This window comes from Sinocyclocheilus grahami, unplaced genomic scaffold, assembly GCF_001515645.1.
Source record: "Sinocyclocheilus grahami isolate Dianchi unplaced genomic scaffold, SAMN03320097.WGS_v1.1 scaffold839.1, whole genome shotgun sequence".
Classification (NCBI taxonomy): domain Eukaryota; kingdom Metazoa; phylum Chordata; class Actinopteri; order Cypriniformes; family Cyprinidae; genus Sinocyclocheilus; species Sinocyclocheilus grahami.
The window spans coordinates 103,462-116,640 of record NW_015506018.1 but is presented as its reverse complement, the minus strand read 5'-3'; the positions used below and the strand labels follow the sequence as shown (position 1 = coordinate 116,640).

General features: G+C 36.7%; 1 protein-coding gene across 1 annotated transcript in view; it reads left to right on the top strand.

Annotated features, from left to right (window-relative positions):
• The window catches only part of LOC107562776 (protein FAM19A2-like), a 35,773-nt gene extending 22,989 nt beyond the window's left edge, over window positions 1-12,784 (top strand). Inside the window, exons 2-4 of the mRNA XM_016247497.1 lie at window positions 5,912-6,061; window positions 7,721-7,845; window positions 11,763-12,784. Of these exons, the coding sequence (XP_016102983.1) occupies window positions 5,912-6,061; window positions 7,721-7,845; window positions 11,763-11,774 (287 nt within the window). The 3' untranslated portion in view covers window positions 11,775-12,784. The remainder of the gene's footprint in view (window positions 1-5,911; window positions 6,062-7,720; window positions 7,846-11,762) is intronic.
• Window positions 12,785-13,179: the final 395 nt, after the last annotated feature.

The following is a 13,179-nucleotide window of genomic DNA, read 5'->3' as shown; positions in this document are numbered from 1 at the left end:
TCTTACTCATTGGGTAGTACCATAGTAGCAGTAGCTGGTCCTCTTGTGCAAGCCCTGGCCTACGCCAAAAAGTAGGGGCGCAGGTGGCTTCCACAGGACACTGGAAGGGGCAGTAGCTGTGGCCTTTTGGTAAGATCCCAATTCGTTGGTCATCCAACGTGACGTCGAGAGTGACCGACTGAAAGGGAAGGTCTCGGTTACGTGTGGTAACCCTCGTTCCCTGAAGGAGGGAACGGAGACGTCACATCCCATTGCCACAGCTCCTGTACCACCGCTGAGCGGCCGGGTCACCGGCTCGGCTCCTCAGCGAAAACCTGAATATGCACTGCATCTGCTGCCTACTTATACTCACGCTGTGATCAGCAGCAGCTGGATGCAATAATTGCATGCCAATGTGCATTGGCTCATTTAGTTTACACTCAAAGTAGATTGGTCTCTCGAAGCGAGATCCCAATTCGTCGGTCATCCGACGTGACGTCTCCGTTCCCTCCTTCAGGGAACAAGAGTTACCACACATAACTGAGACGATATCTATTTTGAATAAATGCAGTTTTTTTTTTTAATATTTATAAAATAATCCTGTAAAAAGTATCACAGGTTCCAAAAAACACGAAGCAGCACAACAGTTTCCAGCACTGATAATAAATCAGCATATTAGAATGATTTCTGAAGGATCATGTGACACTGAAGACTGGAATAATGATGCTGAAAATTCAGCTTTGCATCACAGGAACAAATTATATTTTAAAGTATATTAAAATAGAAACTGTTATTTAAAATTGCAATAATATTTCACAAAATAACAGGGTTTTTTCTGTATTTTTGATCAAATAAATGCAGCCTTGATGAGCACAAGAAACTTCGGTAAAAAAATATAAAAAATCTTACTCCAAACATTTGAACGGTAGTGTATATACAGTATATAGTATGCTACAAATATTGTTGACTCCTTGTCAAATTGCCTTAGTTCCTCTTTTGTTAGTTGCTTTGGATAAAAGCATCTGCTAAATCTATAAAGGTACATTAAATAATAAGATATGTTTTAATAATATATGTTTAATATATAATATAGTTCTATCTATAAATGATACATACATACATAGGAAATAGCCAAATGGGAAATTGTGAAATACAAAATTGAAAGACAGAAATGAAAACCCAGGACAAGTGAGAGGGAGAGGAAGGAGAAAGTGGAAGGTGAGAAAGCAAGAAATGAAGAGAAAGGAAGAATAAAGAAACATAACTCCCCTAGGACAAACACACACTCCCAGACCCCCGAACTCCTCCCGGGCGCTGTATGGCAGTGTGTGTGTGTGTGTGTGAGAGAACAATGCCTCCGTTCAAATCTTCAGGGGCCATATTGTGGAATCCCATCATGTTGGGAACACAGAAATGAAATGCCCTGTCACTGCAGTTAGTGAGATGCATGATGAGAAAGAATATGGTTGAAAGAATAGTTTCTCAGCTGAGAGGTCGATCTCTCGGGACGGTTGACATTTACACATTTCGCACACACACGCGCACACACACACACACACACAGCACAGGCTGTTGACCAGCAGCGTCAACCCCCATTTTGACCCAGTCAGGATGGTCTCGGTTACGTGTGGTAACCCTCGTTCCCTGAAGGAGGGAACGGAGACGTCACATCCCATTGCCACAGCTCCTGTACCACCGCTGAGCGGCCGGGTCACCGGCTCGGCTCCTCAGCGAAAACCTGAATATGCACTGCATCTGCTGCCTACTTATACTCACGCTGTGATCAGCAGCAGCTGGATGCAATAATTGCATGCCAATGTGCATTGGCTCATTTAGTTTACACTCAAAGTAGATTGGTCTCTCGAAGCGAGATCCCAATTCGTCGGTCATCCGACGTGACGTCTCCGTTCCCTCCTTCAGGGAACAAGAGTTACCACACATAACTGAGACGATATCTATTTTGAATAAATGCAGTTTTTTTTTTTAATATTTATAAAATAATCCTGTAAAAAGTATCACAGGTTCCAAAAAACACGAAGCAGCACAACAGTTTCCAGCACTGATAATAAATCAGCATATTAGAATGATTTCTGAAGGATCATGTGACACTGAAGACTGGAATAATGATGCTGAAAATTCAGCTTTGCATCACAGGAACAAATTATATTTTAAAGTATATTAAAATAGAAACTGTTATTTAAAATTGCAATAATATTTCACAAAATAACAGGGTTTTTTCTGTATTTTTGATCAAATAAATGCAGCCTTGATGAGCACAAGAAACTTCGGTAAAAAAATATAAAAAATCTTACTCCAAACATTTGAACGGTAGTGTATATACAGTATATAGTATGCTACAAATATTGTTGACTCCTTGTCAAATTGCCTTAGTTCCTCTTTTGTTAGTTGCTTTGGATAAAAGCATCTGCTAAATCTATAAAGGTACATTAAATAATAAGATATGTTTTAATAATATATGTTTAATATATAATATAGTTCTATCTATAAATGATACATACATACATAGGAAATAGCCAAATGGGAAATTGTGAAAAACAAAATTGAAAGACAGAAATGAAAACCCAGGACAAGTGAGAGGGAGAGGAAGGAGAAAGTGGAAGGTGAGAAAGCAAGAAATGAAGAGAAAGGAAGAATAAAGAAACATAACTCCCCTAGGACAAACACACACTCCCAGACCCCCGAACTCCTCCCGGGCGCTGTATGGCAGTGTGTGTGTGTGTGTGTGAGAGAACAATGCCTCCGTTCAAATCTTCAGGGGCCATATTGTGGAATCCCATCATGTTGGGAACACAGAAATGAAATGCCCTGTCACTGCAGTTAGTGAGATGCATGATGAGAAAGAATATGGTTGAAAGAATAGTTTCTCAGCTGAGAGGTCGATCTCTCGGGACGGTTGACATTTACACATTTCGCACACACACGCGCACACACACACACACACACAGCACAGGCTGTTGACCAGCAGCGTCAACCCCCATTTTGACCCAGTCAGGATGGATTAATCTGATGTGAGGTAATGTGTGCGGAGATTGAATTGATTGGCTGTTTCACCCTGCGCTGCCCATCCACTGAAGGACAGAGCCATTCCAAAAGCAACATAAAGCATGCTCTGTTCTGAAGGATATTTCATTCTGGCACTCACAAGAATTTCCTCTTCCAACTAGCTAAAGGTCATTCCATTTGAACACTGTTGTAACATTTGATCGTGTTGGTTGCTTCATTTTACATCACAGCGGCTCCATTGCTTAGCCTGTTCCTCATGTTCTGTTGCTGGTCAAGGTCTGTTCACACAAGGTCTGATGCAATTAAATGACACAAAAGCACAGAAAAAAATTATGAATTGGAAAAAAAATCCAATTCATAATTTTTGTACAATACAAAAATCTATTTATTTAATCAACATTTTGGTCTTGCTTTCAAGGAACAGAATCCTATATTTGAAAGAATATAACTTGAAATAAGTGAACTGTATTGTTTTATTATTTTCTTGTTTTAAAAGGAAATGAATGTTATTTGAGATTTATTTACCTTTATTTGAGGTAAAGAAGACAAAACCTTTTCAACGGGGTAAGAAAAAGAATAAAACTTGAAGATATAGTCTTTGAATCAATTTTGCAACTAAATCTTGAAGGACGTTTTAAAAATGAGTGGTAATCGATACTAAAATAATATTTAAATATATATTTATTTATTTAGCTAGCTACTGTAGCTTGCAGTGTAATTCTCTTACTGAATTAATTGCTCAGCATTCTAGCAAACATAACTTCTAAATAAAAAATGAATAGTCACAGTCTAATATTTCACATACAATGTGAAGAAGTTAATAGAGATGTAATGTTTTGTATAAAATGTCATTATTGTTGCAAATAGGCCTTTACTTGTATGCCAATGCACTTGTCTATCCTGCATGTTTATTATTAGTTATAGAGGAAGTCCAGCAACAGAATTATGATGTCATGGTGTACATATCACAAAACCTTCATGACTGGAACAAACAGCTGGCTTTAGTTGTTTTTTTTCTTGAAAACTAAAGCCAAAAACGAAGGCACAACTTGCTTTCATGACCAATAAATCTGGAACAAGCAAGTGAGATTTGGAATAGAGGGCCCAGCACAGATTTAGAGGTTTTATTTTGGGCGCTATTAAAAAAAGCGCCCCAAAGCTGCAGTATCGATCTATGTGCAAGTCCACATAACAGCCCCTGTACTAAAAGTCCCTCCACAAACAGGGATCAGAAACTTTATACCACCTAACAGTTAGAAGAGTATCCCCCGTAAACACGGCGGCTGATGCTAAACCCGCTCCAGCCATTAAGGGGCATGTTCACAAGCTCAAACTACATTTCAGCTGAAGCCTCTGGTGTTTGTAGGGTGAAAGCCACTAAGCTGTACTGATCCACAATAAACTGTTTTGAATGCTTCAGTCAAGGTGGGTGGATTGAGAAAGATAAAGAGCGATCTTTAAAAAAATGAATTCTGACGTTTGTTTTTCACTCATTAACGGCGTTTTCTCTTTATTCTAATAGAACTCTGTGTTTTTCTGTCTTGCAGTTTCAGTTTTAACGTTTCAAAGGCATGTCTACAAATTTCAAACACTTGGAAAGAGAAAAACACTTTTCATTGACGTGATACTGAGATAGTGAGATGGTGAAGATCTCTGCTAGAATTTCAATCATTTTGAAGGCCTAGCAAGTAGCTGTCGGGCACCCAGAGCGGTTCTGTTATTAATTTTTTTGGTTATGTCTTCTTTTCATCACTGTGACCCTCAGAGCTTTAATTAAAGTTCTCAGAAAATACTGGGCAAAGCTTCCTGCATAAGAAAAACAGGCCTAGATTCTTTGGACAAACTAAAGTATTGCTATAAAAATAGCTAAAAATTATGGTTATTTAACTTTTTAATTTATTTCAATTAGTTATATTAAGAATAACACAATAAAAAATTAGTGCATGCCCCCTGACCCGTATGCAGAATTACTGTTAAAAATATTTTTTGTAACGCAAGTTGTATATAAAACAAAGACTATTGGACTGTTTCAGTCTTTCTACTTCAACATGTCACGTTTAATTCAATGTGTTTCTTGCAATTTCTTTGTAATAAATTGTGCAATTTACTAGCAATTTCTGAGTGAAAATTGTTTCTACATCATTTTGTTTAGTGTACTAAAACAATACAACTTTTAACTTACAAAACATCATAAAACATTTTGCTTGTGGAGGATACTAAAAAACACAGAAAAAACACGAAACACTAAAATATGTCCTTCAAAAATAAATAAATAAATAAAACATTGAAATAAAATGAAAAAAAAAATAATAATAATATGTGATTAAATTGAAATAACAATTTAATTAAAATGGATACTAAAAAACACTGAAAAAACACGACACACTAAAATATGTCCTTAAAAAAAAGCAAGATAAAACATTAAAATAAAATGAAGAAAAAAAATAAATAAAACGTGATTAAATTAAAATAACAATTTAATTACAATCGATACTAAAAAACACGAAACACTAAAATATGTCCTTCAAAAAACAAAAAAACCCCCAAAAAACCAAGATAAAACATTGAAATAAAATGAAAAAAATTAATAAAATGTGATTAAAATGAAATAATTGAATTACAATGACAAATTAAACTATATTTATTATTTTATTAAATTAATTACTACATTTTTTACTAAATGTATTCAATTAATCTTATGAAAAGTTATTGATTAACACTCTAACTATAAATATTGCGTAAAAAGAAGCTGTACCTAGCATAAGAGCAGGATAATATGTGCATGCAGTAGTAAGAGAGTGTGGTGAAGTGACTGACTGCAGGTGTGCCTGTGTAAATGAGATGCTGACACCAATGTCATTCAGAGACAAATTTTCTTATGAAATGGTGTGTGTGTGTTTTGTTGCAGTGCACGTGAAGGCTGGCACATGTGAGGTGATTGCAGCCCACCGCTGCTGTAACAGAAATAAGATTGAGGAGCGATCACAGACGGTTAAGTGTTCCTGCTTCCCAGGACAAGTTGCTGGAACAACAAGGGCTGCACCCTCCTGTGTGGATGGTAAAATGGACCTTCAATTCATTTCAATTTCTATTTCCATGTATTTAGTGTTTGGGTGAACTGTAATGTTTCGCAAATTCGCCCCTATATACACAAGATTAAAGGGTTAAATGAGAAATAGTGTCCTGCATTTTTCATTCTTTTTACTCCACCTCTCTATTTTTCTCTCATTCTCTGGCTTTCGGTCTCTTTGTCTCCCTCAGCTGTCTGGCTGTTTCATTTAATATTGTGTCAACACTGTCCACTTGACAGAGAAATCGATCGTTATCTTATTTTGCCTGACTGTAAACTCAGGAAAAAATAGCTCAAGTGTCTCTACACACAGCGCTCTGCGTGAGAGGAAATGTCAAATAAGCCATGTTTCACCCCATCACATGCTTCATTCTTTCTCTCTGTATCATCTCAAATAGCTCCTCAACTGTTTGCCATTTTCTTGCTCCTGAGCTGCTCCATGATCCTCTGTATTTAAAGGGGTCATATCATTTTTCCCCCCCATTTTATTTCTTTCCCTGGAGTCCACTTTCAATTTTAACTGAGATACTAAAACACTCTTAATTTGTAGGGCTTAAATGTTAATGGAATTAATAACATTAATTATAATGAATTACTGATGGGTGAAAGATGGACACCTTTGGTTGTTGTATCACATCTTGCATTGTAATTGGTACATTTTTAAGATGTCGTGTGTATAGCTGAAAGAGTTAAGCTTTCAAAAATGCATTCAGTTACATTCCATCCAGCTGTTTTTGAGCACAAGTACACATCTTGTTTAAGTACTTATTCTGTACTGCCTGCTCTCGATAAGCATGATTTGGTGAAGCGTATTGCCTTTAGTAGTGTACATGTCAGGGAGCATGATTAAATGCATGATTTTCTTTTATAATTAAGTGCACTAAATTAAAAAGTTAAATCAACAGCCCTAGTAATTTAGTTGTTCATGCCGATTTTCCACCTTATATTCAACCCTCAGAAATTAGTAGGCTGCATTTGCTATGACCTCTTTTACAATTGGCTAACATATGTGACCCTGGACCACAAAACTAGTCTTAAGTCGCTTGGGTATATTTTTAGCAATAGCCAAAATAACATTGTATGGGTTAAAATTATCAAAGTTTCTTTTATGCCAAAAATCATTAGGATATTAAGTAAAGATCATGTTCCATGAAGATATTTTGTAAATTTCCTACCGTAAATATATCAAACCTTAATTTTTGATTAGCAATATGCATTGCTAAGAACTTCATTTGGACAACTTTAAAGGCGATTTTATCAGTATTTAGATTTTGTATCTCAGCCAAATATTGTTCTATCCTTAGCTTATTTATTCAGCTTTCAAATGATGTATAAATCTCAATTTTAAAAAAAATTCATTTATGACTGGTTTTGTGGCCCGGGGTCACATATGTCTTTGCAAAGCCTGCACTACATTGTGAAAAGACTATCTGCACTGAAATAATTTGGGACCTATACATTTCTAACAGTGAGTTTCTTCAAAAGGAAATGCAGAGTGTAGGTGTTATACCCATCTAGAAACAATGCAAACTTTGCCTGATTTGTTTCATTCCATTCCATGATATGACCCCTACTTCTTTTAAGGGAGTGCCTCTGTTTGTACTGACCTTAGTGTACTTGTTCATGTTCCCTGTGATGTGTGTGTAGTGTCTATAGTAGCTCAGAAGTGGTGGTGTCAGATGCAGCCGTGCTTGGATGGTGAGGAGTGTAAAGTCCTGCCTGACCTCACAGGCTGGAGCTGCAGCACAGGAAACAAGGTGAAGACCACCAAGGTTAGTATACACTCCCACACATACACCTCAAAACACCCACCTTTTGGCCTGTGGGATGCCGTAACTTTCAAAGCTGTCAGGGTCATTCACACTCCAAGTGCAACACATCACACAGAAATATTAAGTAAAACAATCAATATTTATTAGATTGATTTTATCTATTTATTTATTTTTTTTCATAATTGACATTATCTGATATCTGTATTTTTTTCCAATGGGCTTACTAGTGTTTTTTTTGTGGGTGTGTTGAAATATACAAGCAATGATGCCTTAGAATGTGGCTAAAATGTGTCTCTCAGTATTTAAAATGTGATCTAGATAGGCAGCACACTAGATTTTGGAACAAAGCCTGTCTCTCTTTCTCTCAGTGACCTAATTCCTGTTGTTGTGAACACGCTCCGTACCATACCTTAGGAGTTCATGTGGAGAGAGTCTGAAGTTTGTTGGAACTGACATCAAACACAGTACAGCCTGATTTAGGAAAAAAAGAAGAACAAAACAGAGAAACAGAGACAACCCCTTTTTATCCTGCCAATAAAGCTTCTTGAATTTTGACAAAGAGAGACAGAGACAGAGAAAGAGAAAGAGAAAGAGAGAGACGTTAGTATACACTCCCACACATACACCTCAAAACACCCACCTTTTGGCCTGTGGGATGCCGTAACTTTCAAAGCTGTCAGGGTCATTCACACTCCAAGTGCAACACATCACACAGAAATATTAAGTAAAACAATCAATATTTATTAGATTGATTTTATCTATTTATTTATTTTTTTTCATAATTGACATTATCTGATATCTGTATTTTTTTCCAATGGGCTTACTAGTGTTTTTTTTTGTGGGTGTGTTGAAATATACAAGCAATGATGCCTTAGAATGTGGCTAAAATGTGTCTCTCAGTATTTAAAATGTGATCTAGATAGGCAGCACACTAGATTTTGGAACAAAGCCTGTCTCTCTTTCTCTCAGTGACCTAATTCCTGTTGTTGTGAACACGCTCCGTACCATACCTTAGGAGTTCATGTGGAGAGAGTCTGAAGTTTGTTGGAACTGACATCAAACACAGTACAGCCTGATTTAGGAAAAAAAGAAGAACAAAACAGAGAAACAGAGACAACCCCTTTTTATCCTGCCAATAAAGCTTCTTGAATTTTGACAAAGAGAGACAGAGACAGAGAAAGAGAAAGAGAAAGAGAGAGACGAGCACAGCAACAAACACAAGCACTTATGTTATGTGTGACAGATGTGAAGTGACTGACTGAGACTGTTCTCAACAGAAAAAGTCAAAGGCAGAACAAAGCATTAAATAAAATGAAGTGACCAGAAGACTTGATGTCAACATTTATTCTGATAGTCACTGGAGAGCAGGGTACAAAATGAAGTCTTGCCAAGTGGAAAATTTGAGGAAAATAGTTTTTTACTTTAGGAGCAAAAAATAAATGGTTTATATATATCTGGCCATGAACGTGCATTATGCATTTGGCTATTTTGTATTTTACCCTAATGTATGATGCACATTCAAGGCCAGTAAGAAGTTTATTACACGTATTACTGGCAATTTTTGTCAGTTCTCCCGACATTGATAAGTGTGACAGAAAGTTAATTTTGGACTCTGCTGGAGAGGAAGTATCCAGGACTCAAATCAAATTATGCACACACAACTACATTTTTTATTATTATTATTACAATATTAACCAGTAGAATATGTATTTTCCATACACTGCAGTTATAAATATTGAAACTTCCAATTAAAGGTTTTGACAGATACTGTATACATTTTATAGACTTACTTAGCCTCTACTCTGTTTTATTGTAGAGAACAATACATGGAGATGTATCTGGAGAGTTTTCATCCATTACTGTAAAAATGAGAATCATGGTAATTTTAATTATTTTTTAAAGAGTTCTATAAAAAAATTAAAAAATAGAGGAGAGCAGAAGAGGAGGAGAAGAAAGAGTCTGGTTTGATCAATGGCTGATAAGCTATTCTGTGCTATCATACCTCTCATAACATAAAATGCACGCATAACAGTGATCCATATTTAATCAAAGTGAATTCATGTGAACCTACATGTGTGTGACGAAGTGTTTTTGAATGCATGTGATGTTTCTTTAGATGTAGTGAAATCTTGTGAATTCTTGAAATCGTGTGTGTGTGTGTGTGTGTGTGTCAATCAATAAATCAATCAATCATTTTATTTCGGTCCTCACAGACAACTTTTCACAAAATAATTAAATAAATAAACATAATTACCGAAAAAGGTGTAGGCTGAAGCCTTGCTTATTATGCCTACCCTTTATACACAGTTAACTGATGAGCGACACTTTTCATTAAAAAATACAAGATAAACATGTTACAAAAACATTACCCCAAATGTACATACATAATTCAAAACAACATAACAAAAAATACACATTCCAGCTATTACTTCAATATTGTAACATTACATTCACAATTATTGATACTGAGTCATATAATTATTTAACACCTTATTTTTTATACATTTTCTTGAATTTGCAGAGTGAATTACATAATTTTAATTCCTTATCACAAGTATTCCATAGATTTACCCCTTTAACAGATAAACACCTACTTTTTGCCTTAGTTCTTGCCCTTACTTACTATGTGTGTGTGTGTGTGTGTGTGTTAAAATGAGTTTATATATTATTATGGACCATGCACACACAGCCCTCTGTCACATTTTTCTGTCTCACACATGCACACACATTCTATCTGTCTCTCTCTGTAGGGGGATCTTGTTCCCACAATGTAGACAAAATCTGACCCAACGATTATTGTTAGTAGTGGCTGCTAACAAAAAATTCATAAAGACTTGTCTCTCTTTTGGCTCGAGCAACCACCTAATGTTCCAACAAATATCCAGAACACCTGCATAGCAACACCCAAACCACCTGCTGAAAACCACCCAAAATACCCTACTGCCTCATGGTAGCATTCACATATTCTTAAAAGTTATATTACAGCATGTATATTGTCTTTTTATATGAAAAACAAAAACGTTATTTACTTTATAAATAATTTTTACCTTTGAGAACATCCCCAGAGGCTTTATCAGGTCCTATAAAAGTACAGCTACATAAACCCACACAAACACATTCATTCTCATTACAGATGCAACTGTGCTCAGAATAAGACCTACAGCACTGAACCTTCAGCTCTTTAATTCAATCTGAATTTTTTTAAAGTGATCTCACTTCTCTAAGTTTGTATTCAGTATTGGACCACATGCTGATCAAAACTTTTAACCAAGATTAATAAGTGAACTTACATGCAAATGATACATCACATTAAAAGAAACAGAAATCAAGAGAAAGAAGCTGGAGATCTTATATATTCCAAGGACCTACAGTGCAGGTTTGTAAGAATATAAGAGAGTTGCTTTGATCAGGTATGGATGTTTATAATGATGGATCAGCATGGTAACTGTTTGTTCTATGCCAGCACACCTCTTGCAACATAAACCTTGCCAAAACTGAAAGAGACACTGGGAAGAGGAATGAAAGAGGAAGACTGAGAGGGTGGATCAAGTATCGGGCATCGTGCCATGCCACTCTCCTCAGTCGTCCCTCTGTGCCAACTTGGAAGGCATGGTGCCAAGTTCTAAATGAATGAGTTTGCTTGGGCGCCAACTGTTTCACCCACAGCTCCGGCGGACCATGCCCATCAGCGGCCAGGACAAGAAGTCTGTGCAGATAAATGTCAAGCATTAATGAAATCTGTACTAACAGAGATGGAGAACCAGACGACTTCTTCCTCTGCACAAAATGGGCACATATAGTTCATAGTGATTAATATTTTGGGGTTATTGGAGTAAACACAGGTGCAGGTGTGTCAAATGGGAAAATACCCCAAATTGTCAAACCTAAACTAAACAAATCCTTGTTCTCTATTCCAGGTGACCCGATAGTTCTACGCTCCAAGGAACCACCAGACCCAACTTACTGGGGACAAAACTGCTGAAAGTGAAGACTAACTAGAGACAGCATTGAGTTTCAGCTAACAGGATCCATCACTATTAGTCATACAAAGATTACTTGCAATCAAAACATCTGAGGAACAGACTGATCTCCAGAAATATATCCACCATAAACATTAGGACCATCCTGAAGTTAATGTGCCCTCCTCAATGGACCCCCTGGCCTTCCGGACGCTCAATCTTCTGGGTGTGGATCCACAACCTCTGGAATGTGTTGGCTGGGGGGTCTCGATGTACGTATGCAGTTGTTGTTGTTTTTTTACAGAAGATGTTTGGATCATCTACACCAGTGCAGCCCAATGGAGTTTAAGCTTATCAGCAACATGCTCTCCTTCCTTGTCCTTCAGTTCTTCCGGCAAATCCATAACCATCCCTGCTCTACCCGATCAGAAGGTCCAATCATTTCTTGTGGAATCCTTTAAACAGCATTTAAACGTGTAAAATCGATCTGGACCTTTAACGGACTCATCTTCTGTATAATGTTTGTTTCTAAATTAAAGCTTTTCAAGCCCACAGTCTGAAATAACAGATTAGATGTACCAGTATATTCTAGAAAATGTAAACGTGTAAAAGATCAAAGTGTTATTCTCAAAACAAGCAGAATAAAGTTTAAAGGTTATCACTTTTATTATCAATGTTTTTATCCAGCCTGGTAACTGCTATTGAGTACATGTGTCAGTATTATATACAATAATTAAAAATGTCGAAAATAATTTTTCTCCGTACCCTGATTTCAGAGGCTGCAAGCTAATGAAACCTAATGGCTTGTTGTGCCACAAATAACATGATTTATTCAGGTTTCCTCCACCGATACTGATACGCAGAAAAATAACATAATCAGCATTATATATGTATCGTGTTTTCTGACCTTTACGCCTTAAGACAAAACCGCAGTCACTCCAAATGCACACCCTCATGTTTCAAAAGGAACTAAAATAACTCTTTGCAGTGTAAATATACGCTCTCTGTACACCACCTCTCTCTGTCCTTCCCTTTCTGACAACAAAATGGGATTTGTTTTTGTCTAATCGAATGCTCAGATCTGTTCAATGCACATGCTATTTAGCTTTGAGGGAATCTTGAGAACGTTTGCGCATGTCATTAAGAGATTAGAGAAATTAGCCCAAAATAAAATTAATTAATACTAACTACAATGGCAGCACAGAGAGAGAGAGAGAGAGAGAGGTGCACAAAGAGAGATATTTGAAAGTGAAATGATGCATAGGTCGTGTATAGAGATGCATGCTGATATCGTAATACATGATATCATGAAACACACACCCAGAGGCGCACGTACACATATTGAAGCTCACCGTAGCAGAAATTCCCCCCACAC